The sequence below is a fragment of the Myiozetetes cayanensis genome, unplaced genomic scaffold (genome assembly GCF_022539395.1).
Source record: "Myiozetetes cayanensis isolate MyiCay16 unplaced genomic scaffold, myiCay2020 scf3, whole genome shotgun sequence".
NCBI classification, from domain to species: Eukaryota; Metazoa; Chordata; class Aves; order Passeriformes; family Tyrannidae; genus Myiozetetes; species Myiozetetes cayanensis.
The window spans coordinates 1,561,203-1,589,095 of NW_026087521.1; the positions used below are offsets into that span (position 1 = coordinate 1,561,203).

Sequence of the window (27,893 nt, forward strand, 5' to 3'; positions counted from 1 at the left end):
CTCCTGGAGCCCCTTTAGGCCCTGGGAGGGGCTCTCAGGTCTCCCTGGAGCCTTCTCTTCTCCAGGATGAACATTCCCAGCTGTCCTGCCAGGTCCCTCAGCCCTACCTGCAGCAGAGGCCTCTGCACCCCCAGGACCTTCATGGTGTCGGCGTTGGCCAAGATCTTGAGAGGATCCGACGCTTTGGTGACGCCTTCGATCTCCTTGTTGATCTCGGCCAGGACCTGGTTGAGGAAGATGTTCTTGATGTACATGGTGAGGAACTCCCTGAGAGGGCACTGCTTGGCTGGGCCCAGCTCCATGGCAAGCTCGATCTCCTGGATAAACCTGGAAAACAGAAGGGGGGGACAGGGAATTGTGAATAAACCACGGATGAAACTCTGAAGGTGCCAGTGGGGCCTCTGCCACTCCTGCACCCCAATGCCAAGCCCCAGCTGGGAGGGAGTGGCTGTGGATTGTGCCAGCACGAGGGAAAAAGCTCCACAGGGTGAGACAAAGGCTCAGCTGCTGGAGGAGAAGAGATAAAAAGAGGGAAAATCCACGCCCCAGGCATTGTTTGTGATGATTTGCTCAAAAAACTCTGTTTGAGACAAGCTGGAATGACGCCTTTCTAAAATTAACACCCCCACCCCCCTAAAAAAACCCAATTCAGGATGCCAGGAATCCCTTGGAAAAGGCAAACTTCCTCCTGGGATTGGTCACTCGATTCCCACCAGGTGGGTTCCTCATCCCTAAAGGGAACAGCAGAACATTCCAGCTGGAAACAACATGGAAAAAACCAACCCCCGGTGCTGATGGATTATGCTGATAGCAAGCTGCACTCTGCATGTCTCTATTGGGATATTGGGATATATTTTTCTCATCCTTTGCTGTTCCATCCAAGGATCCCGTTCCTGCTCGCACAGACGATCCCGGGAAGGTTTCGAGGCCAAATCTTCACCGCCTCCTGTGATATCTCTTGGATTTCTGCGGTGCCATCCGCTTAGCGCTCCCAGAAATTCCCTCTCCCTCCCTTCAGCTGCATCTGAGGCAGGGAAATCATCTTCCTTTTGAGGTTCTGTGCCTCAAAATGATGGGGGGTTGAGCGGCAGGAGCCAGAATGGACCTTGCTGTCCACAGGTTTGGGTTGGACAGCAGGAAAAACGATCCTTGAGGCCTTTTCCAACCTGAATGATTCCATGGTTCTCTTCCTCACCACGATTTCCCAAATATTCCCACGAGATCTGTTGAATTTTCCGTGATTTTCTCCCTCCCCATTCCCACACTCCAGTGGGGAGGCAGCTTCCCCTCAGAGCCCTGACCGAGGAGCTCCTGCCGATCCTCAGGGATCAAACCTGAGCCATCTGCTCCCTAAATCCTCTGCCCTGGCGATGCCAACAGTCTGGAATTGTCCCTGGAATCCATGGGGGATCCACCTGCAGCTCAGCTCAGCTGGGGGATGGTTGCTCCAAGGAGAGCTGCTGCATGGAGGGGGACACCAAGCCCTGGCAGCTTCATTCCCTGGATTTCACCTCTGGGAATGTCCCTGCTCTCTTTCCTCCCCCACGAGGAAAGAATTCCTGAAAAGGGTAGCCAGGGATTGAAAAACAAAAAAAAGGGGAAGTTTGTTTCTTATCCTGAATTCAGAACCCAAAATAGAGGCACCATTTGTAACTTGTTTTTCTCCTCCCACAAAAAGCACTGGAGGGGATTTGTGGCTGCAATTTTAAACATTCCCCTCAGACAGCAACGCCATCCCAGGAAAATGAAGTGTCTGGGGGTAAATGACAGTCATTTGGATTAAAAAAACAGGGGAAAAAAATAAAAACAATCAAAAAAAAGCCCATCAGTGGAGAAACTTTAATTCATTCCAACTCACAACTTAATTGGCTGTGAGGAACTGTCTTACCCAGGCTGGGAGTGGGGGATAAAAAGCATAAAAACCTTAAAAAGAAGAAAGAAAAGAAGAAAAAAAAAGCTGAATGGTTTGATTTCAAAACCTCCCAAGTCTTGCTCTCCCAGGGCTTTCTTCTGGCTCCTTGTTATCAGGTGCCTTCTAAAACATCATTAAAAGGCACTGAGGAAGGTGCAGAACATCAACCACTCCTCTCCCTAATGATGATGATAACTTTCTCTGAAATCCCCTCCTCCAACCAGTGAATGATAGGAGGGGAAAAAAAAAAATATTCCAAAGCCTTATTAAGGGAGTCTTTTTTTTTTTTTTCCCCCCCAAATTTCCATTTCAGCTCCTTTCAGGTTTGTGTGATCCCAAAGGATGGACCTTCTGGTGAGGAAGGAAACGTTCAGGAAGCATCAGAGCTCCTTGGGATGGGATCCTGGAGGGGGGGACAGAACGGGAAATTCCGAACTGCTCGAGGAAATCAGGGAGAAAACACCCCAAGGCTCCAGGTCCTGGAAGAGAGAGAGGCAAAACACCTGGAAGGTCCCACTTTGTCCCTTTGCCAGCCAGAAAATTCCCTTTCCAGCCCAGCAGTGGGAATTTGGGGAGAGGCTCGACAGAATGAGAGAATCTTGGGAGGGTTTGGGTTGGGAAGGGAACATAAAGATCATCCAGTTCCAACCTGGACACCTCCCACTGTCCCAGGGTGCTCCAACCTGGCCTTGGACACTCCCAGGGATCCAGGGGCAGCCACAGCTTCTCTGGGAAATCCAGTCCAGCCCCTCCCCACCCTCCCAGCCAGCAATTCCTTCCCAGGATCCCATCTAGCAGTGGGAAGCCCCGTGATCCTGACCATTTACCCACCTGCTGAATACAATAAATACAATTAAAGACATAAAAAAAAAAAATTAGAAATCACTTGCTGGTTCCTGCAGATCCATCAAACAGGTGCTAAACTAACAAAACCCACCTTGTTTTGCATAAAACTTTGATCACAGAGAATTGTTTTAGTACGTTATTTTATTCTGATGCTGATAAATGTTGTGGCCAAATGCACGTCAGTGAATCTGATGCTCTGCAAAGTCAGCCCCAAAGGGGGGAATAAAGGTTTGAGAGCATCTCTAAGTGACCCAAAATCTGATTAAAATTGTAATAATCACCCAAAAAAAACCCCAGTGTGAACAGGTCTGGGAGATTCAATGGAGATTTCACTACCCTTAAAGTGAATTTTAAACCTCAGCCAAAGCAGACCCCCCAAAAAATCAGCAGATCTCAGAGGAGAAACGTTCATTTCCTGCTATTTTTAAATGTTGTACAGCCCAGGAAACATCCAGGAAGGGCAACAACGACAGAAAAAGGCTGCTGTTAACAGAAAACACCCAATTTGGGGGGTTTTCCACTCAAATATTTAAGGTTTCAGCTGCACAAGTCGATGCCAGACTCGTGCCCACAACCCCAAGCTGAGTTTAATGTTTAGGACAAAGGAGTATATTATCCCATCACTATAAAATCAGAAATCCTCAAGATGAAAAGAGCCCAGGACTCCTTTATTTTTTATTTTTTTTTAACAGTAACTTAAAAAAAAATAAAATTAAAGGATTTAAGGAAGGGATTTCTGAGCTGCAGCCGCTGAGCCAGGAGACACCAAGGGAAGAAGCGATGCAGAAAAAAATCAGTATTTTGGTATTTTCTCATCTCTGAGGCGCTGCAAACACCACAAACACCCCCAAAACCATGAAATTATAATTTAGCCATCAGCTGGGGCTAAAAATATCCCTCCTGGCACCTGAAAGACACCTGCAGGAGCCGTCTCAGGTGCAGTTTCTCCCGGCGTCTCCAGAGGGAAATGTTGGCTCACGTTTGCACCACAAGGTGTAAACCCAGAATTAATTCAAAGATCTCCTTCCTCTCGCCCTCTTGCTCCTTCTACAACAGCAAATTTTGGGAATCAGCAGCGTTTGCACCCTCTGCCAGGAGGGATTTTTCCCAAGGGGGTCCAAGGCCAGGATGGATGGGGCTTGGAACAACCTGGGATGGGACCTGGATGATCTTTGCAGTCCCTTCCAACCCAAAGCATCCCCTCCCATTCACCTTGCTCCACACCTTGGGATTTTGGATCAAACCTGACAGAACCTGAGCTTTCTTCAGCCCCTCCACTGCAGTTTTTCACCCCCAAAAAACCCTCTCTGTGTGTCTGAGCACATGGAATTAAATCCAGCAGCGTGGAAAAGTCTCCTGCCAGCCCCACCTACGCGGAGCCTTCTGAGAGCCGAGTTCCACTCTCATTCTGCTCACCCCCTGCGGACTCCAAACTGCACCACGAGGCCTCTGAGATCATCTGGAGAGCAAACATAAAGCAGCTTTTATTCCCCACCTGCCCTGAGCCTCCTTTTCATCCCCCAGAGCGGGGCCAGGCTCTTCCCAACAGGAACCTTGGAAAACGGCGGGCGAGTGGTTTTGTCCCTAATTCCTTGAGGAGCATTTTTGGTGTTGTTGAGGAGCACACAGGCCGAGTTTCCCCATTGCTGTGACAGGAAATGAGTGTTTGCAAAGCTAAAGGTGTTCAAAAATGTGGAAGTGGACGGGATCATTACCAAAAACCCCCAGCTGGGAACATCCAGGGAGGAGGAAAATGCAAAAACGCCGCCCCATCAGCGACCGGGGGGGGAGAGAGCAGAGCTGGGATGTGCAGCTCAACAGGCTCCACCTTCAGCCTCAAACATGGCTTGGCTGAGCCACCACTTCATCCTCTGGCATAGAAATTAATGGGTTTATGTGCCTTAATTTACCCAGGACTGAGCAAAGACAGCTCCTCTTCCAGCCAACACCTTCTCTCTTCCGAAGCCGTGCTGCCAAATCCCTCCTCTCCCATCCCTAAAACCTTAAGTTTCCAGCCCAAAATTAAACCCCTGTCAAGCCAAGCCTATCAGCTGCCTCAAAGTGCCAGGACTGCTTTGTAATGATGATAATAATAATAATAATAATAACAATCCCAAATGACCTGAACTACCCCCTGTGGAGCTGTGATTTAAACCGATCCCAACGATGAATGCACCGACCACGGTCAATCAATCCCAGTCTCCAGAGAAGTTCTGGGATATTTCATGTGAGCCCAGGGCACCTGTAACACTCCAAAGCATTTAAATTCTAAATGAACCCTGCCCAGTGCATGGAAATATCATTGGGGGAGGTTCCATTTACAAAATGTTTGTAAACCACATCGATAATGATGTTAAAAAGAACCATCATGTGAAGTCACCCTGGGACACAAATAGGAAGTTCCCCACCCTCAGCTGTTCCTCTCATTAAATCCCATTTCCCTTTAATGTCCTATTACACTCAGCTTGGTGACCACCAGGGAAATGTAACGATGCCCCCCACGGCTTCACATTTGCTCCTGAGCTCAGCAGCTTGCTTAAAAAAATAATATATGAGCTTATTATTCAGATTTTTAAATGAATATTTATTGGGTTTTTTAAATCTTTGCGCTCCCACCCCACAGCTCTCGGCCTGGCCCCTCTTAAAAGCAACATATGCTGACAATAAATCTTGAAAATGGCTCTGCTGAACAGGGGGGCTGCAGTGACAGCTTTATAAATGGGGTGCCAGCTTTATGCAAATTGGGTTTTTATCAGATTGCAACCAGCTCCACCGGGGGTTACTCCAAAAAAACACAACTGGGGCAAATAAAGAGCCCAATAAAAAAACCAAACTAAGAATACGTAAGTTCATCCATCTGGGGATGTCCCTGATCACTGCATTTCGCAGCAGGAAATAAGACACTCCAGGAATCTGTGGCAGAGCTCAAAGTCCCTCTATCCAGGTCAACACCAAGTCCATCCCATAATCCCTCCATCCCCACTTTAGTCCTGTACCCAAAGCTGTCCAAGATAGGACCCTGGAAAACACTGGATGGAGGAGGAGAACACGGATCCCAGCTCCTTCTCATCCACCTTAGTGCCTGACTGGAGAACCTGGATGGGACAATCCCAGAATCCGAGGCTGGAAAACACCTCAAAGATTGAGTCCCATCATCCCCCAGCCCTGCCAAGGCCACCACTGATGATGTCCCCAAGTGCCACATCCATGGGGAGTTTAAATCCTTCCAGGGATGGGGACTCCACCCCTGCCCTGGGCAGCTGTGCCAGGGCTGGACAGCCCTTTCCAGGAGGGAATTTTCCCTGATATTCAACTTAAAACTTCTCTGGTGCCACTTGAGGCCGTTCCCTCTCCTCCTGTCCCTGTTCCCTGGGAGCAGAGCCCGACCCCCCCCGGCTCCCCCCTCCTGGCAGGGACTTGCAGAGCCAGAAGGTCCCCCCTGAGCCTCCTTTTCTCCAGGATGAGCCCCCCCAGCTCCCTCAGGAGTTCTCCAGCACCCTTCCCAGCTCCCTTCCCTGCCCTGCACACGCTCCAGCCCCTCCATGGCTCTCCTGGCTGAGGGAATTCCCCAGAATTCCAGGGGAGCTTTCCCAGCACAGGAGGATCTCAAATTACTGATCACAAATCAAGCCACGTGACCTCAACCTGTGCTGATTAGTTCCAATCTAATCACACTAATTAGTAAGTGGGCAGAAAAGCTGAGCTTAATTAGGGCCCACTAATATTGGTATTTAGAAAGGCCAGAAACAGCGATCAAAGAACCAGGCTCTGGTCATCAATTAATTCCCACCTTGGCTGCAGGAAAAGAAAACAATGGGAAGTTTCCCCACGTGCCCTTTGGAGATCGTTTCCAGCAGGGAAACACCCCCAGGATTTCAGGAGCCCCCCCCCTGTTTCTGTGACAGGGTTTTTGAGAGAAGGCTCAGTGGAGGTTGGTTTTCCAAGGAGGGATGTTTGGAGAGCGTGTTTGGGACTTTAAAAATCATCCAGTTCCACCTCCTGCCACGGGCAGGGACACCTCCCACTATCCCAGGTTGGTCCAATCTGCACTTGGACACTCCCAGGGATCCAGGGGCAGCCACAGCTTCTCTGGGAAATCCAGTCCAGCCCTTCCCCACCCTCCCAGCCAGCAATTCCTTCCCAATATCCCATCTAAATGACAGTGGGAAGCCATTCCCTGTGTCCTGTCCTTCCATCCCACATCCCAAATCCCTGTCCAGCTCTCCTGGAGCCCCTTTAGGCCCTGCAAGGGTTTTCAAGGTCCTGCTGGATTCCTCTGGCAATGCTTAAGACATTTCCCAGCGTGTCTGCTGTGGGTGAGAGAGAGCAGTTGGTAGATTTAGGGATCTGGGAAGGAGTTCCAGGATTATCCCTTCCCAAAGGAATTTCATCCCATCCTTTCAAGTAGTTTGTGCCAATCCTGTGATTCCAGAGTTGTGGGGCTTGTCTTGTCCCTGGGGTGCCACAAAAACTCTTCATTCCGAGGCCATTCCCGCTTTACTCCCCCCAGGGAATCATTTCCCGCAGTGGCTGAGCCACAGGAGCTGGAATTCTGGAGCTGGTGCTGTGGGGTGAAGCCCTTCCCTGCAGCTGCCTGGGTGATGGATTAATTGACAGCAGGAGATGAAAATCCAGGGCTGTGCTCGTGGCCTGGGCTGGAAATCGGGAGAGAACTGGGAGAAGGTTTTGTGGAGCCAAGCACTGGGATGGATTTCTCCCTCCTGACCAAGCTGTAAATGCTGCCAGACCTGCTGCAGCTGCTTTTTTATTGTCCTCTTGAAGCCAGGAATCATTTCCTGCTCTGACCCAGCCATCATTTCCCCCTCCCAGCTCCAGGGAAGTTGGTCCTGCTGCTGACAATCCACAGGGTCCCAGCACCCACCTCCTGGAGGAACCCGAAGAGGAGCACCAGGATCCAAGAGGAGCTGGGAATTCAAGGGGCAGGGTGAAAGGTTTGAGCTGTTTTCATGGAATCACGGGAGCACAGGGTGGGTTGGGTGGGAAGGGAGCTAAAAATTCCACGCTCTTCCCTTCCACTGTCCCAGGTTACTCCAACCTGGCCTTGGACACTCCCAGGGATCCAGGGGCAGCCACAGCTTCTCTGGGAAACCCAGTCCAGCCCCTCCCCACCCTTCCAGTGTCCCATCTGTCCCTGCCCTCTGGCACTGGGACACATTCCCTGTGTCCTGTCCCTCCATCCCTTATCCCAAATCCCTCTCCAGCTCTCCTGGAGCCCCTTTAGGCCCTGTAAGTGGCTCTCAGGTTATTTCCCCCGGGACAGCCCCTTGGCCTAAATTAACTCCTGTCACATTCCAAACGCTCCTGTTTTCCACAGGGACACCCCCTTGGCCTAACATTAATTTACAACTGTCCATCAAACCCCGGCAATGAGTTGTTCTTCCCAACCACAAGGTCAGGGCCTTTCAGCAGGGATGGCAAACCCCACAGATTGATTTTTTTTGGCTTCCCAACTGGAATCCACCCTGGATTCCGAAGTCTCCCTGCAGATAAAGCCTCGTGTGTTCGTGTTTTGATTCCTCCAGGGCAAGACACACCTCAGAGCCCTGGGAAGCTGGGACAGGTGGGAATAAATCCTGAGAATCCTGAAGATATTCAGCAGCAATCTCAGAAAATACGAGTATTTTTTGCTTGTCCTAACTCAGCCAGACCCTGGGAATCATTTTCCATGCCTCAGCTTTTCATCTCTGTCCTCTGACTAACAGTGCCTGAATGCTGTGAATAAATTATTTCTATGCCAGATTTATTATTATGCTCTTTTTTAAAATTTCTTTTCTTGTAAAAGAAACACATTTTTAGAATATATTGATTTTAGCATTCAAGGCTGGACGGGGCTTGGAGCAACCTGGGCTAGTGGAAAGTGTCCCTGCTGATGGCAGGGGGTTGGAATGAGATGATCTTTAAGGCCTCTCAAATCACTCTTTAAAATCCCAATTCAGACAGTTATTTATATATAAAAATATATAAATATATAAAATATATCTAATATATATATAAAATATAATATAATCCCAATTCAGTCAGTTATTTATATATAAAAATATATAATAATATATATAAAATATAATATATCATATATTATATATAAATAATATATATAAATATATATAAATAATATTTTTATTTTTATGTGGTTTTTGTTTGTTTTTTTTTTTAGCCATCAACGATCCAGCCTGTGCCACGTCTGAAAAATTAAACGTATTTTTTCCAGCTCTCCAGCCCCTCTGGCTTTTAATGGGATGTTTTCCCTTCTGACTTTCCCACTGGAAGAATTTCAGCCCCTGTGACGTCATTTAATCAGAGAATTCAGGGTCCCACACTGCTCAGGCAGAAACTCCAACGAAAGAAGAGGAATCGGAGCTCAGTTCTCCTTGGATTTCTTTCTCCTTTAACACCAGCATGCAGCACCCAGTGAAATAATACCTTAAGATCAGCCTCTTCTCACTTCTCTCTTTATATATTTATATATATTTTTTTCCCACTTATCAATAAAATCATAATTGCACCGACAGCAGGAGCAGCAAAAAGTGCAACAGCAGATGGGCCCGTTGAATAAACCCAAGGTTCTGCCAATCCGAGGAATTCATTGATTTATAAATATATATTTTTTCCCCATTTATTTGAGATAGGAGCTGCAGATCAGCTTATCTTTCCGAGCAGCAGAATTTTCAGGGAGGGTATTAAAGAGATACTCGTGGAACGGGGATGTTGGACCCCTGAGAAGAGGAACGAGGAGATAAAATCCAAAATCCAGCATACACAGACAGAGCAAGAGAAAACAGCGCTGGGAGAAGAGAATTCCAAAAGTGTTTAACAGTGTTTAGCAAAATTAGATAAAGTTGGAGGACGTGCAGAGCTGATTAAAAAAAAAAAAAAAGAATAACTGGAGAAATTTAAGATCCAGGTAAGGAAATCAGCCTAAATTGTGAGTTCTGGACCCCTGGAGGACCTCTCAGTTTCCTAAGGAAAAAAACCACCTGGATTTGGTCAGAGGTTTTAATTAAAGCAACAGAAAAGAAAACTTTCTGTGTTTCTTTAATGATTGAAATCATCCCTACCTTAGGATGATCCCAGGGTGGAATATGGAAAGGGAATGGATTTATATCAACAGGAGATGAACTCAGCATTAAAAACGGACTGACAACTTGATCTCAGTCCAAAAATATCCTCCTCACTCCTGGGATTTACAAAGTTCGTGTCTGAACAAAGCAAGAAAAATCAATTAAAAAATAACAATATCCCTTCTGTCTTATCCCTCCTGTTCCTCCCTCCTTTCACCTCCTCTTCCCATGACCTTAAAGGAGTGAGGATCCCAAAATTGAGTTGATGAGAAAGAAGGATGGTTGAAGTCATGGAGGGTTTCCCTGCTTGGGAAATTTGGGAATCAAGTGCTTTCCAAAATGTCCTGTGAGGAAAACAAAGGGATGAAATCCCGAAGGAGAGACCCCACACAGCACAAGATGCCAAACAGTGCCCAAAATTTAAAAATAAAAAAAACAAACAAGCAAAGGCAGAAGGATGGAAGATCCAGCACTTCCAGCAATTTCCAACTGCTGTTTATGTTATTTGGATTTGTGAAAAAAAAACACCCACAAAACAAACCACACAAACAGGATTGTAAACAATTCCAAACGTTCCTCAGCCATAAATTGTGGGTTTTGAGGGTGTCTCGAGCTCAGAGGTCCCACCTGGTGAATTATCCTGAAATCCCCAGTAGAGACGTTCCAGCTCAACACCTGCCAGATCCACTGGTGGTTTTTCCTATCCCTCTTTCCAAAATGATTAAAGATATTCATATTTAATCTTTATGATTAAAGGTATTTATGTCCTCACCAAACAAATCAACAACCTCCCCCACTCCCAGAGTGAAGTTCCTCCACTTTCACTATGAGGAGAAACTGAGGGTGAAGAGTCAACTGAAGGAACTCCCTGAATTTGGTGCCTCCAAAACATCAGCTGAAGGCAATTTTGTCCCACCAGAACCTCGAGGCTGCCACACCAACCAAAGAACTGGCTGCCCTCAGCTCAAGGCAAGGAGGGAACGAATAGACCTGACCTGAACCCAAGGCGAGACCGTAAATGGTGACATTTCATCTGCAGACTGAATTTTGAAGCCAGGGAGCTGAGCAGTGGGCCAAGCCATCAGTAATTAGGTGACCAAACTGGAAATTCTCCTCTGGGAGAATTTTTTTTATATCTATTTTATATATATATATTTATATATTTACACATTTCTAGATGTTTATATATTTCAATAGAATAATATTTATATATATTTATCTTCTTTAAGAGCTTCAACAGAACAAAGTAAAGGGTTTTCTATCTGTAAAAATCCGCTCAGAAAGAGACACAACACTTGATGTTAAGCAGTCAAAGCTGCTCAGGAGAGCCTTGAAAGCATCCCAGAAGGGGTGATACTGTTTAGAGGAGGTGAGGAAGATGAAGGGAGGGTATTTTTGGGAGCTCCCCCTCCAATTAGGGAGGTGTGTCAGGGCGGTGCTGTGGGAGGGATGGGTTTGGAAGGAGGTGGAGCAGATGAGGAGATGCCAAATATTTTAATTAGAATCTGAATATCATAATCAGATGAGAGGATAAAGTTGTAAAGGCCATGACTGCAAAATTAAGAAGTGGTTTGGCCTTTAAATACCCCAAACCAGCCCAGAGAATTGTTGCTCCCACTTTGAGGCATCCAGTTCTCCAAGTGACTCCTCACACAGAGTGTCCAGGAGGAACCCTGGATATTCAACCCCCTGGAAATCCATGGAAATTCCACAAGGAGTGAAACTGGGTCAGAGGAGATGAGGAGGAGGAAGGGAAGATGAAGGGAGGGTATTTTTGGGAGCTCCCACTCCAATTCAGGAGTGTCAGGGCGGTGCTGTGGGAGGGATGGGTTTGGAAGGGGGTGGAGCAGATGAGGAGATGCCAAATATTTTAATTAGAATCTGAATATCATAATCAGATGAGAGGATAAAGTTGTGAAGGCCATGACTGCAAAATTAAGAAGTGGTTTGGCCTTTAAATACCCCAAACCAGCCCAGAGAATTTTTGATCCCACTTTAGGGCATCGAGTTCTCCAAGTGACTCCTCACACAGAGTGTCCAGGAGGAACCCTGGATATTCCACCCCTGAAAATCCATGGAAATTCCAGAAGGGGTGAAACTGGATCAGAGGAGATGAGGAGGAGGAAGGGAAGATGAAGGGAGGGTATTTTTGGGAGCTCCCACTCCAATTCAGGAGTGTCAGGGCGGTGCTGTGGGAGGGATGGGTTTGGAAGGGGGTGGAGCAGATGAGGATGCCCAAATATCACAACTAAAATCAGAATCTTGCAATCAGATGAGAGGATAAAAGTTGTCAAGCTCAGGCAACTCAGTGTGCAAAATATTCTTAAAGACTTTTACCTTTTAATATTCCAAACCAGCCCAGAGAGTTTTTGCTCCCACTTTGAGGCATCAGCATCCCCACACCCACCCCACGCAGGGCACGGCAGGAGTCCCGGTCCTGCTCCCATAAGGTGTCAAACCACCCCCTCAGCCATTCCCGGCTGATCGGGATCCCAATTAGGGCCGCGAGGGGGGGAGGGAGCTCCCATGTCCTTCCCTCTCCCAGCATGGGGACTGACAGGCTGTGATTGCTGCAGACAGCCCCTAATTAACTGTCATTAGCAAACACGTGCCAGAGCCCCGGGCCTGGGCTGGATCTGCCGTCTAATTTAGCTCCAGAATGTTAAACCCCCCCCCCATTAAACGAATTTTGTTGTCTCATTAAACATCCCTTACCCCTCCCCGCCCCCAACTCCTAAACCCTCAGGATTTGGAGTAAATGATGGATTAAAACTGTTCCTTCTCTCCCCCTGGCTGCAGGCAGCCTGGAGGAGAAGGATTAGAGCCCCAAAGAGGACGTGAAAGTGGGAGCTGTCAGCAGAACCACGAGGTGACTGATGAAACAATTCCATTTAACCAGCCACGACAACTCAGTGTCGCTGCAGAGCCTGCCCAGCCAGGTCTTGTTCCTCTCTTATTTGTGTTAATTAGAGCCAGCATCAATTAACCCAGCTCTGTTCCTGCAAGTGTCACGTTCAGGGGGGAGCTGGAGGGAAACTTTCCTGAGGAAACACACGGAGGCAAAGCAGAAAGCTCTGATGAATCACGATGGTCTGGGAGAACTGGGCTCACATCCCTGGGATGCTCCTCAGGTGGAAAAGCAGAAGCACTGCCTCATGATTGGAAGTGATTCCTGAAATTCCCACTTCCAGCATGAATATTATTTCTTCTTCTACTTCTCTACATTTTCTCCTGTGATTCTTCAATTTCCTTTTTGTTTTTTTTTTGGTTTTTTTTTCCCCTGTGATTTTTCAATCCCAAGATCTACCAGCGGACTTGTGCCCTTCATTCCCTGTGGAGGAGTAAATCCCTCACTGCTGCAAAATGCTTGTTTCCCAGTCCATTATTAACGAGAAAGAGGCATTTTGGGGAAAAAAAAAAATATATATATATCACTGCTCAGCAAAGCATTTCAGGACATGGCATGGAACCACTTGGCAATTCCTGCAGGTTTTACCACTCCATTCCCAAGGTGTCTCAGTGGCAGAGGAGAATCCAAATGGAAGATTAAAATGCTACAATTAGATATGTGAGCCAAGTTCTGAACTTTTGTCTTTTACAATAAAATCTCGCTGTTGATTCTGTGGCAAAGTTAAAATAACCACAAATGGTGGAGATTGAAGGAGGACAAGATATTCCTGAGTGATCTCCAGGAGTGTTTGCATTCCCTGCCCGTTCCACTGCCGGGATTACAAAGACACCCCCACACTCGCAAATATTCTGCTGCCCCGCCCGTAAAACTCTCATTAACAGCCACTTTTCCCCTTGAAAAACGCACAGAAACTTTCCCGACCCTTCCTGGGATGGGGACAAACCCTCTCCGTGTCCCTCCACGATCCCGCTCATGTTTGCATTTCCCTTCAGGAGCGTCATTCCCTCCATCTGCCGCCTCTTCCTTCCTCGCCTTCCCGGGATTCCCAACTTAAAACACCCCCAAACACCACATTTTGCAGTTTTGATCAGCAGCTCAAAAAAAACCAAACAAAAAAAAGGCACCAAACAACCTGCAGAAGTCAAAGCTGCAAAGGCAGAGCAGAGAATTCCCCGGGAGGAGAGGGGGATGATCCATATGGATGTGGGTGTTTGTACCCACACAAACCCTCCTGGTGTTGAGCAGCATCAGCTCCCTTTTCAGGGACAACACTTGGGTTATTAATTCCCTCCTGGAACGCGAGTCAAGCTATTTATGTCATCACTTTCCTTGCTCTTTTAGGGGATTAAACAGGAATTCACCCCCCAAAATCAGAGCTGGTGGGCACAGCATTGGGCAATATTTTTGTAGCACTCTGCCTTTTTAAATAAAGTAATTAAGAGCTTGGTAAAAGGTCAGAAGTTCCACTGGGTTATATTTTGTTTCCTGGCATGAGAAAGCAGATTCTTTCCAACCCCTGCAGACAGACGGACTTTTTCTGTGGCAAAAAAGACAAAGGGTTCAAGTGGGTGATAAATCACCAGGGATGAAAAAATAATCCCTCCTCGTGCTGAGGCACAAATCAAACCAGCTCCTTAACCCCCAATTAAAAATGCAACAGATCACGGGAAGTTCGGGTTCATCCACACTGAATTTCATTCCCCCTGCATTTTCATTCCCCTTTCTTTCAGGAAGCCCCCAGACCCAGGAATTCGGTTTTTAACTGGAAAAGCGTGCAGGGGCTCCTCAAACAAGAACTGCGCTGCTGATTGTGTGAAGCAAATAACAATTAGCACCAGTACACACAGCCCTAATTAGCGGGGCGTTTAATTAAACAAATACGCCCGACAGAACAAAAGGCAGAACAAAGAGGTTTTGCTCTGTCTTGGCAACGTGGGCTTTTGCTTTGGGAATGCTGTTTGTTTGTTGTTTTTTTTTTACACAGCGATTATGAAGCAATTTCGGGTCCAGGAGCAGCAGACCAAGCTCTGAACACGCCCGGAGAGCCTTCAAAAAAAGCACATCAGGAATGATTTCCCTGGCTGTGGAATTCCCCGGGTCATTCTGTTTTTTATCACGTGATAAAAACGGACACAAAAACTTTCTGACAGTCCTGGCTTTCAGGATTACGAAGGAAAATTCCTGTTTTCCCCTAAATTAATAAAATATAAAAGCCAGATTCGTCCTCACTGAGCTTTTTGTCTCGTTCTGGCAGCCTGGGAGATGCAAAGTGATATCAAGGAAGGGTTGAGGTTCATCTGGTTCAGCCAGAGGGAGCTGCCTAAGATCATGTCCACTTGGGTTTTTGGGAATCTTCAAGGATGGAGACTCCACAACCTGTGTGGACAACCTGCTCCAGGTGTCTGACACCCTGACAGTAAAGAAGTGTTTCCTTCTGTTCCCAGAATCCCAGGATGGGTCAGGCTGGGAGGGACCACAGCGGGTCACCGGTGCAGCCTCAGGGTCATCCCAGAGCACTCGGCACGGGATCGTGTCCAGGTGGCTCTGGAATATCCCCAGAGAGGGAGACTCCACACCCTGCCTGGGAAATTGGTTCCAGGGCTGGGTCACTGCCCAGGGAAGAAGTTCTTCCTCACGTTCAGGTGGAACTTCCTCGTGTGGATCGATCCCCGATCCCTCTGGGCCTGCACGTGCAAAGTCCACCCGTGGAGAACTTGGATTTTCCCAGCATTTTCCCTCCCTGAGAGTCAAACAAAGCTGAAAAGCTTCCATGAAAAGGGATCCTACAAACCTGCTCCCAAGGAACTCTGAGTGCTTCACCAAAAGGGTCTCCAACCACCCCAAAATCCCCTCACAGTTCCCTCCCCAAGGCAAGCCGGGATTAACTGGAAGGGGTCGATGGACATCAACACAGATCCTCCACAAAGCAGAACAGATTCCTTGGGTAGCAAAATCCCATTTTCTCCATCAGTTTCATCCTCAATTTTTTTCACAGCTCGTTTTTTGTGATTTGCTCCTAAATAATTTATAAATCACAGGAATGAGGATTTTTGCCTCGTTTTTGTCTCTGTTCAAGTATTTCCAGCCACAATACAGAGATTTTTAATCAACAAAAAGAGAAGAAGAAGAAGAGGAAGAAGATGAGGAAATTCTGATTTCAAACTGATCAGCACACTCCCAAAAAAGTTGGAATGAAGTCCAGGGAATTCAGCATCCCTGGGAGGTCACCAAGAGTGTGAAGGCAAAAACCTCCCACCCCAAACACTCACTAATATATAATATAAACACTCACTAATATATAATATTAAACACCATCATTTTGCACTGGAGTTTGGAAGGGCAGCAGGGAGAGTGTTATTAGTAAATATATATATATATATATATGTAAAAGACATAAATATATACACACATATATATACACAAATATAAATTAATTATGTATATTATATATTACTGTTGATATATAATATAAATAATATATAATATGCAATTACACTATATAATATGCAACATACTATATAATGTATATTATGGATTATTATATACAATATGTAATGCATATTATATATTATTATATATTATATACAGAATAATGGCATAATTGTATAAGTAAGTAAGTAAGTAAATAAATAAATATATAAATACCTTAACTTTGTGGTATCTCCCTATCAATGGTCCTGCTGAACAAGGCCTGCCCAGGATTTCCTAAGGACAAGGGAATTTCTCCAGGGCCAGAAGGCAGCTCCTTTTTAATTAAAGCTCTTTTTCTGGGAAGCAGCTGAGGGGTGAGGGGGCTGTGCCATCACACCCACCCCACAGGGGAAAGTGGTTTGAAAGTCATCAGGAACTGTAGGGATGGGGCAAGGACTGAGAGGCACAAACTGAAAGAGGGGGAATTTAGGTTGGATATAAAGAAGAAAGTCTTCCCTGGGAGGGTGGGGAGGCCCTGGCACTAGATTTCCCAGAGAAGCTGTGGCTGCCCCTGGATCCCTGGGAGTGTCCAAGGCCAGCTTGGAGCAATCTGGGCTCATGGAAGGTGTGGAACAGGATGGTCCTTGAGGACCCCTCCATCCCAAACCACTCCACGACTCCTTTCCCTCCCTGGGTAAATGTGACAAAGGTGAGCAGAGAGGAGAAGTTCACTGGGTAAAAACACCTTCCTAAATCCCAAAAGCTCAAACAGGACAAGGGGACAACACAAACTCCTTCCCACATCAAAGGGGAATCACCCCAGACGAGCCTGGAAAGGGCTTCAAAAGCTCAGCCTGGCCGCTAAATGGAGAGGGAAAACAGCGGGATCTTGAGGCTTTGAAACCTCATTTGCATAAAATCGCCACTCCAGAGGGAGGGAAGAGCTGGGAAGCTCTAATAGAGGCAAAGCACCTCCATTAGCACTGCCCTGTTTGGATGTGAATCCTCCCCACTGTCCCCCCTTCCCCCAAGGGGTCACAAAAGAGGCTCCTCTGGGGAGAAACCGAGGACAGGTTTGCACCGAAGAGACTCTGACAGCTGAGGAAAACAGCAGGGACTGCCACTTCCCATCCCTGGAAGGGTGAATCCATCCCTGGATGGATTAACTGAGAATTAATTAATTGAGTTAATCCATCCCTGGAAGTGTCCAAGGCCAGGAGCAACCTGGGCTAAGTGGAAGGTGCTGGGGTTGGAACGAGGTGATTTTAAACTTCCCACTCCAATCCCAACCCTCTCAGGGATTCCATGGAATGCCTTTTTGCTCCTCCAGACGCCCACGAAGCCAAACATCACGCCAGGAGAGTTTAAGCCCAGGTTCCAAAGGCCCAGAACAAAGCTCAGGTCACATTTAGGCAGCACCTTGGCCTTAAATCCCAGGTTTTCATCTCCTGGATTCTCCAAGTCGAGGTTAATTCCCTGGGGGAACCCCCATGGATGAAGCCTCAGGCAAGAAAAGCACAAGGAATTCCTGATTTTTGCCCTGAAGGGCTTTAAGAATGGCTCAGAATGCAACCTGATTTCATCTTCATGTGCTCACAGAAACACAAAATTCCTTCAATTCCTTCAATTCTCAGACCAGGAAATGCAAACTGAGAGAGAACAACCTTTAAACTCAGCCCTTAGGGCCAAACACGATCCTAAAGGAAAGTGGGAGAAGCTTTTGGGATCCTCAGATCAGTGGCCAAAATGCTGAAAAAATACTGAGCCAACATCTCTTTGGAGGCCACCAACAGCCAAGCATTTGTTAAACTCTTGCACCAAAAAAATATATATAATTACATATAGTATATATTATATATAATAATATTATAAAAATAGACATAATATATAATTATATAATAAAATATATATATAAATATATTATCTATTATAGTATATAATATATATTATATATAATATATTGTAATATAATGTAATATATAATATATATGTTTATATAATAATTATATAATATATTTTATATATTTTATAATTATATATTATATGTAATAATATATTATAATTTACAATATATTATATTTATAACATTTATATATTATATATTACATATTATTATCTATATTATTATATATTATTATATATCATTATATATTATATATAATATATTTCTAATATTTATATATTTATATAATATATTATATATAATATATTATATATAATATTTATAATATATATTTATAATATATATTTTATATATTATATAATTATATAATATATAATTATATATTATATATAATAATATATTATAATTTATAATATAATATTTATAATATTTAGACATTATATATTACATATTATTCTCTATATTATTATATATTATTAGATATCATTATATATTATATATAATATATTTATAATATTTATATATATTTATAATATTTATATAATATTTATAATATATATTTATAATATATATTATACTATATATAATATATATATAATTATCAGCAGAGGGAGAAGGGACCATCTCTTTCCCCTCATTAAAAAGCACCTACTGAGGCTCTCTGGTCTGGCTGATTATTCAGGTTTCCAGGTTCCAGCCCACAAATTAAAAGGGGAAAACTGAGGGTTGCAATGATGTGACAACCTTCCAGATCACAGGGAGGCAGCTGCAACCCCCCCAGTGCCATCTCTGAAGGGCTGGGGCTGCTCATGGTCTGAGCCTGGGGGACAGAAAGGGGAGGGTGGGATGGGGATCTCCACCACCAGAACGTGGGAAAATTGAGATTTAAAAAAAAAAAAAAAAAAGAGCTGCCCTGAGTCTTCAGAATCAAAAAAATCTTCTGCACATTTGGGAAAAAAAGGGGGGAAAAATAAAGTTCAATTTTAGATTGACCTCCTCCACCCACACCAAGCTCTGACAGCTCTCTGGTGGTGATGGGGGGAGGTTTGCAGGTCCTGGTGCTTTCACAGCTGGGTCTACCAGGACTCCTCAGCAACACGGAATTCCAACACTTCCCACGGGAAAAGAAGAAATTTTGGAGATGGGGGTAAAACAAAGTGTGACAGATTCGGCTATTAAAAAAAATCCAACAAAAAAACCCCAAAAAACCCAACCAATCATCCCTTCTCCCTTTTTAGTGGCTGTGGGAAGATGCCTGGATAATAAAGAGGAGACACAAGCCCCATTTCCATGGCTTTGGAATGATGGGGAAGAGGATAAAGAGGGCTCTGCATCCCTTTGGAATGAGCTCAGCCTGCTCCTCTCCAGCAGATGTTGCTCTCACAGCTTGTCTGGAAAATGAGATTCAAGGATGTGAGTCCAGAGGAGGCCCCAGAGCTGCTCCCAGGGCTGGATCCCTCTGCTCTGGAGCCAGGATGGGGGAGATGGGGGGATTCCCTTGGAGAAGAGAAGGCTCCAGGAAGACCTGAGAGCCCCTTGCAGGGCCTAAAGGGGCTCCAGGAGAGCTGGAGAGGGACTGGGAACAAGGCCTGGAGGGACAGGACACAGGGAATGGCTTCCCAGTGCCAGAGGGCAGGGACAGATGGGAGACTGGGAAGGAATTGCTGGCTGGGAGGGTGGGGAGGGGCTGGACTGGATTCTCCAGAGAAGCTGTGGCTGCCCCTGGATCCCTGGGAGTGTCCAAGGTCAGGTTGGATCAACCTGGGAGAGTGGAAGATGTCCCTGCCCGTGGCAGGGGGTTGGAACTTGATGATCTTTGAGGTCCCTTCCACCCCAAACCATTCTGGGATGGTTTTAACCCTGTTAATTATGAGTTCCACATGAACATGGCATGGTCTTCCATCCTCCCAGACTGTTCCTCCTGATGTTCTTTCTCCAAGTGACTCAGGATTCAGCACTTCCAAAAGGGAGAGTGGTTCCTTCCACAGGCAGAGAGTGACAGGACAAGGAGTGATCTCCATAAACTGCCAGAGGGCAGGGTTAGTTGGGATATTGGGAAGGAATTCCTGCTGGGAGGGTGGGGAGGGGCTGGCTCAGGTGGCCCAGAGAGGCTGTGGCTGCCCCATCCAACCCTCACAGATGCATTTGGGGTTTTGACCTCCATCACAGGGCACCCCAATTGTTGTCTGATCCCAGCCCTGCTCTCCAGCCCCTCAGAAAAACCCCAGCTGGCAAGTGAGGGAGATCCCATTCCTCACCCAATCCTGTGGATTCCAGCCTGGGCACGGAAAGCAGGACAAACAGGTGGCAGGAAGAACTGGCACCCTCCAAAAATCAACACCATTCTCCCCACCAGGCCCCTTCACCTGCTGAAACAACAACAACAAAAAAAAGCCCTAATTTGACTTTGTTGGATCCTGCCACGTCCTGGGCCCTGAGCAAGATCCCCCTCCTTCAATCAGACCCTGTTTTCTTGAGGAAAGGGAGGAAGTTGAAGTAATTACTGCAAAAATCAGGAGCAGCAGCTTCGGCCTTGTTACCACCAGGCCCTTTGTAATTTTGCTTCTCTATTGATTGGCTCCTGTGAATGCAGCAAGTATTGACGGTGCTGCTGAGGTGAGGGCGGCAGGCAGGGGGAAAAACAAAGTGCAATTCAGCCACCCAATATCCCTGTGGTTCAAAAAAACAAAAAACAAAACACAAAAAAAAAGGGAAAAGGAAAGGTTGGATGGAAATAAAGGTAATGTGTCTTCCAGACTGGCTTGGGAGAAAGGTCCTTGTCCATTGGAAATGAGGGGTTTATCTCCTATGTTGCCAGGGTGGTTGGGTTTCATTCCAGGTTCACAGAAACGTGGAATGGTTTGGGTTGGAAGGGACCTGGAAGCTCATCCAGTGCTTCCTCCTGCCACGGGCAGGGACACCTTCCACTATCCCAGGTTGATCCAACCCCGCCCTTGGACACTCCCAGGGATCCAGGGACAGCCACAGCTTCTCTGGGAAATCCAGTCCAGCCCCTCCTCACCCTCCCAGCCAGCAATTCCTTCCCAATATCCCATCTAAATGACACTGGGAAGCCATTCCCTGTGTCCTGTCCCTCCATGCCTTGTCCCCAGTCCCTCTCCAGCTCTCCTGAAGCCCCTTTAGGCCCTGCAAGGGGCTCTCAGGTCTCCCTGGAGCCTTCTCTTCTCCAGGATGAACATTCCCAGCTGTCCCAGCCTGGCTCCAGAGCAGAGGGATCCAGCCCTGGGAGCAGCTCTGGGGTCTCCTCTGGACTCTCTGCAGCAGCTCCACGTCCATCAGGAATGTTGTTCCTCAGAGCTGGATGCAGCTCTGCAGGTGGGGTCTCACCAGAGTGGGGCAGAGGGGGGGATGGCAACGCGTGCATTCATAAATACCTTAATTATTAATTACCATCAACAACATCGCTAAAATAACCCTCGGTCTAAAACTGCTGGAGAAGAAAGCAACCTTCAACTCTGAGGAGTGTTAAAAACAGAGCAATCTGCGAGGGATCCGTGACTGACAGAGGGAGAGGGAAAGAGCAACACTTGAAATAACCCCCGGAAATCTGTAATTGAGGCTGACACGAACCCTCCTCTCCCGCCCTGGTGAACGCAATCAATGCCCAGCGGTCTCCATGGCAAAGCCATTACTGAAACAAAGCCTTAAAGAGGCACCGATTGGGGCCAATTTAGGGCTGTGATATTATGCACCATTCCGCGTCCTGATGAGCTCGGAGATGCCGCATCGATCCGCAAACAAAAAAGCCAACGACGTTTCGATAGTTCGCAGATTTTCACAGATTTCCCCCCTTTTTTCCTTTTCGGCTCCCGAAATGTGTTCAATAGCCCAGCCCTCTGCTCATCGCTCCGGGTTCATTATCGGTGAAAACCAAATTGGAGAGGCCTCTTCAAAGGCAGAGCAGCACCAAGAGCAGATAAATACTTAAATGCCCCTTTTAACAACGCCGCTTTCTCCCTTATGAAACAACTATCCCTTTTTTTCCCCCCCAAAAAAATACATTCAACTCATCAGCAAAGCTGGGAAAAGGGGAGAAAAAGCCATTCCAGAGCTGGTGGATGGGATGGGGCTTCAAACACACCCACAGGGAGCTGGGAAACTTCGGTTCAGCTGCTGCTCCAGCTGTTGGTGAGATCCAGGCTGGGAGAGGGCAGAGCAGGTTCCAAGATGTTGGGAGAGCACTGGGAAAGGCTGCCCAGGGAAGCGGTGGAATCACCTGGAAACGCGTGGATGTGGCACTTGGGGACGTGGTTTTAGCGGGGCTGGTGGATGGTTTGGCTCGAGCATCCCGGAGGTCTCATCCGACCCCAAGAGTTCAATCCTGGCAAGAGTTTAATCTTTAAATGCCAGGTGTTCATTCCCCAGCTGTAAAGCTGGGATAATCATCCTGCTGTTCTCTCATCCCTTCTTTGCCCACTTTAATCCAATTACAGCCTCTTTTAACCTGGGGTCCCCAGCTGAGGCTGAAGGACCAATTCGTCACCATAACCCACAGAAAAAAACAGAGATACGGCACCACTTGGACAATCTGAAACGGTTTCTTCACCCCTGGCTCTTGCAGCTCCCCAATGACAGAAAAAACCCTGAATTAGCTCCATTTAACAGCTGCTTAAACCGGCTCAACACCCCGGAGACAAACACTCCAGCAGAGCTCGCAAAACCTCATCTTAAAGGAAAATATTCACTTTTTTATTGACCCGCAGTGGAATTTCAGCGGAAAGGACGAGGAATTGACTCCAAACGCCTTCGGGAAGCTCCTCCTGGCGAGGTGAAATCCCTTCCTCCTCTGCTGCTTTGTTTGCAGAGATTGCAATCAAGAAGTCCTGGGTGGGGGGTGTTCATTGCTCCGTGAATCGGCACTTGCAAATGCCCAGCAGAACAAGGAAAATACCCTAATCCAGCAGGGATTTGGGAGTTTACAGCTGTGAAAGATCCCAGGGAGACATTCCAAAGTTAAAAGTTGTGGGGTGTTTTTTTGGGGGACACCTTTGTCTTGAGAAACTCTTCCTTGTTTTGAAGTGTCAGTGCTGGCTCGTGGTAAATTATCACATGAAAGAGCCAAAACTGGGCTTTTTGCTGGTGGGATGGAACCAAAAGCAGGTCTACCTGCTCTGGTTTTAGCACAGAACAGCCACTCAAGAGCAGATACAGGAGATAAAAACCCAATAACTCCAGAGGAGGGAGATCTTTGCTGCTCCTGCCAGCCCTGTGTGATGTTTGTGGAGCTCAAAACTGGATAAAAACGACTTAATAAAGTCCTGGCGCTGTTCCCTCAGCAAAGGGGTCTCCCTGAGACTGGCAGGAATCTGCTGCTACAGATTATTGATAAAGACAAATCATTCCAATCCCTCCACATCCTCCAGAGCCTTCTCTTCTCCAGGATGAAGATTCCCAGCTCTCCCAGCCTGGCTCCAGAGCAGAGGGATCCAGCCCTGGGAGCAGCTCTGGGGCCTCCTTCCCTGCCTGGTCACTTCTGATTTTTAGATGATTTATCATCACCTTGGCTGTTGCTCCTCACCCCAAAACCGTGGGATCTGGGATTGCACCACTTGCCAGTCAGAGCCGCTCGCTTAACGAGACAGATGGATTTGATATCGACTTAATCAAGGGCGGTAACAACTCAATAGCTCATTTCTCCAGAGCTGGGGGGGGAGGAGATGTAAAACACAGCCTGTAAATGATGAGTTTATTAAAGAAATGCCAATGGAGAGCGCTCTGTGTTCTGCGAGGCTTCCACAACCCAAGTGGGCGAAATATCGACTGGGAACGAACGAGGCAAGAGATCTCCAGGTCGTTTATCAGTGGGAACTCCACGATTTTTCTCCTTCAACTGGCAGGATTATCCTGTTCCACTGTGTTGTCACAGGAAACAAAAGGTTGTTGTTCAGCTTGGCTTTGTCAGGGTCTTCTCCCGTGCTGTGTCTCTGCTTCCCCAGATCAGCTGAGAGGGCTCTGGGAGGAGCAACTTTGGCTTAGGATTGACAAATTCGGGTCCTGATTAATGGGATTATTCCTCTGAGACCTCCGGGCAGCTCTTGGGGTGTCCTGTGCAGAACCAGGAGTTGGATGATCACTTGGGTGATCCCTATGAGTCCCTTCCAGGTCGGGATATTCTGTGTTTCTACACAGAGAGAGGCTCCTGGGATGAGTTAAAATCCCGGGGGAGAGTCTCAAAATCCATGTTACTGAGGTGCAAAACCACCCAGGGAGAGAAAGAGGATGAAGCAACCACGTCCAAACCGCGCAGATCGCTGAAATATTAACGAGGGGGCCTCCAAAACAGCTTCTCTGAGGGAACTTAACGCTCCATTCAGAGCTGAGAACCTTAAACCACGAGCAAAGAGGCATTATATCGATTTGTACAGCGAAACCACGGGAATATGAAATAAAAGAGAGGGAGGAAAAACACAACAAACCACAAAAACCCACGCGGAAAGAAAGGAGAAAAGGGTTTCTAACAATGTTATCTATTCCCCCTCAGGGCTCCACAGAGATCAAGGCAGGCAGAAGGAACTTCTGTTCCAGGAGGGAATGATCTGTTCTTGTTTCCAGACAAATACAAGCAAGACTGATTTTTTTTTCTTTTTCTTTTTTTCTTTTTTTTTTTAAACTAATTGATGGAATTTGGAAGCAGAAGCGAAGCCTGAAGAGGGCTCTGCACCCATTAACTCGGATATTTACTGCTTCTAATGGGCCAAATTAGCTGCTGGTGATTAAGACTCGAGCCTGGAAGGATAATGAATGGGCTCTCAACAGGCCAAGCCTTTAATCTCCAGGCCCCTGGACTGGATCCAAACCCAAGGGAAGTGAAAGCATCAGCAGCTAAAAAGGTCTGTGGGGTGGCCACTCTGAGCTATTTTTAGCCCATTTTAGGCTGGGCTGGGCTAAAATCTGGCCGGGCAGCCCTGGGAGAATTGTGTCACAACCGAAAAAAAAAGCATTTTTCCAGCAGGTGATATCCAGGCTGGGCTCCCTCACCTCTCCTAAATCCCATTTCTTCACCTCCTGCCCGTTGCTGCTGCCCTTGGAGCCACGTCCTGCCTGGGGGAGCCCGGACATCATCCCGTGGAGAGCAGGAAAAGCAGCTCCAATCCATCCCCCCTCAGTGTTAAACAATCACATTTCAGAGGAGAATTGATTTCTGGGTTCCTACAAGTGCAAAGTTCCTCCTAAGAGGCAAAGCCCAGAGGACAGAGAAGGTTTTTTTGGTGGTGGCTTTGCCCTCCAGGTTAAATATGAAGGTCTCCTTTTGGGCAAAGAACCAACAAATTATTTCTCTGATTGCTGGGATTGTTTTCAAAGGGCTTGAGGAGCATTCAGAGGTGCAGCAGAGGAGAAGGTTCCACAGAGGGCACCTGGAGATGAGAGTTTTACCTCTTGCTGTGCCGGATTATTCGCTGCTTCTCCCACTTATTCTCTGCTTTTCCAGCCATAAAAAGCAGGGACAACGAGCCCAAAACACACCAACCTGCCAGGGGTTCCACATCTTCAGACAGAAGCCACCTTAGAAACTTGGCTGTCCCCTCTGGAGGGCCAGGAAACCCAGCAGAGGAGATGTAAATGCTCAGAATTAGGAGAGGAGGCTCCAGGGAGACCTGAGAGCCCCTTGCAGGGCCTAAAGGGGCTCCAGGAGAGCTGGAGAGGGATTTGGGATATGGGATGGAGGGACAGGACACAGGGAATGGCTTCCCAGTGCCAGAGGGCAGGGACAGATGGGAGATTGGGAAGGAATTGCTGGCTGGGAGGGTGGGGAGGGGCTGGACTGGATTTCCCAGAGAAGCTGTGGCTGCCCCTGGATCCCTGGGAGTGTCCAAGGGCAGCCTGGATCAACCTGGGAGAGTGGGAGGTGTTGGGGTTGAACTGGATGATCTTTAAGTTCCCTTCCACCCCAAACCATTCCATGATTCCATGATTATCACCCAGTGACAGGAGGATCCGCTGCATTTCTCCCTTTAGGATGAACCAGGTGACAGCCACGGAATGAGCAGCTCTCACCTCAAACCTTTTACCAAGCCCCAAAACAAAGTCCTGGAAAGCAGGGAAGCCACGAAATCAAACTTCCCAGGTGAAAGGGAACACCAGGTTAACAGGGATTTATTTGGACATCCACAAAAATGCCAGAGTGTTTATCGACCCCCCCCCAGGGGGGAACATTCCACTCCCAAACACCATCCCCTGGCTTTGTGTCCAACAACCCCCCTGACATCTGGTGAATGATTTAGCACTTGTTCAACTTCTCCCCCTTTGTGAAAGCAACCCATTCTTTCCCTGCCTGTGCTCTGAAGGTGCCTCAATCACTGACAGGAGGAGGGAGGGAGAAACAAACCCGGCTCATTTTCGGCTGCCCTCGCTCCATTCACGCCTGGCTGAGCTCCACCCACACCTCCCTTTGTTTCAGCAACAACAAGAGCTCATGATTTCTTCTCTCTCCCCTTCTCTGATCCCGGGTGGTTACACTGAGGACTCCTGTTTCCCAATCCCTGAGCTCCCAAATTCCCATCCCAGCAGCTGAACTGATGGAGGCTTTGTGTTTTTATCCAGCTGGAGGAGTTGGTCCACGGGAACTTGGTGAAGATCAGCGAGGCCAAGAGCAAGGTCCTGATTTGGGTCAGGGTATCCATAAAAACAGGGGATGAAGGGATTGAGGGCAGCCCTGCAGGGAGGGACTGGGGAATGCTGGGGGAGGTGGAGCTGGGAGATGAGTGAACACATCCTGCAGCGGGCTGGGGAGCTGATCATCCCACTCCACCTCCAGGGAACAACAGCAGGACGAGGTGGAGCTGCTGGAGGAATTCCAGAGGAGACCCCAAAAAACGAGCAGAGGAGAGCAGGGAGCCTGGTGGGAATGTGATCCCACACCCCTGCTGCTGCTCTGGTCCCCAGGAACTGCTCTGCAAAGAGACAGGAGAGGGAAGAACTGAGGTTTTGCTGCCCTAAAACACTTAACAAGGCAGAGTTAAACCACTGGGCTGATGGTCAACCTGCAGCTCCCTCCTGATTCCATCCTTCCAGGATTTCTTCTGTCGTTTCCCAAGATTTTGAGACCCTAAATTTTGGATGGGGTTATGGATAATCCTGGACAAGAGCAGGAAAACTGGCTCAGTAAGAAGCTGTTGCCCTGTGTGAATCTTTGGGAGGGAAATTAATGGGGTGGAAGGTTCCCTGCCCTTGGAAAAGGATGATCCTGAAGGTCCTTCCAACCCAAATCCCTCTGTGGAGTGGGAACGAGGACAGGGATGGGCTGGAAAAGGGAATGGAGGTTCAAGATTAAGCAAAACACATCAGAGCTCTGGGCAAAGAGGGAAGCTCAGGAAAATACACCCTGGATTGGTGCAGACCTCCAAGGGTGCTGACTTCTCACCCCTGGAGCAGCACAGGGTTGTTCTGGGGAGCCTGAAAGGAGCTGCCCTCGGGGATATCACTCCAGTGAATTAAACACGAGTGGAATATCTTCCCCCCCCAACAAGAGAAGCAAATAAACCAGGATTTATGTTTCTACCTCACTGAGTTGACATGAAAATAAATTGCTGTTGTCTCTCTGTAAAAATTCACTGAGATCCATGATCTCTCTTTTTTTTTGGGGGGGGGGGATCACATTAATTTTGGCCTTGCTACATGGTGGGGCTTGAATCCTTCCCATTCCCAACCTGCACAAGATTCCCAACTGGTGATCCAAGAGTGCCAGGAGGATCCATTTGTCCCACTGCAGCTGCCCAACCCCACACTTGCCGTGTGGAAACACAACTTTCCTTGGAAATTAAAAAAAAAGGCCTTTCCAGGGACAAAAAATACTCTCAGAAGGATGGAAAG

General features: G+C 47.2%; 1 protein-coding gene across 1 annotated transcript in view; it reads right to left on the bottom strand.

The window, feature by feature from the left end:
- Positions 1 to 27,893, bottom strand: part of EXOC4 (exocyst complex component 4) — a 226,159-nt gene that overhangs the window by 44,373 nt on the left and 153,893 nt on the right. Inside the window, exon 11 of the mRNA XM_050325228.1 lies at positions 108 to 327. Coding sequence (XP_050181185.1) covers positions 108 to 327 — 220 coding nt within the window. The remainder of the gene's footprint in view (positions 1 to 107; positions 328 to 27,893) is intronic.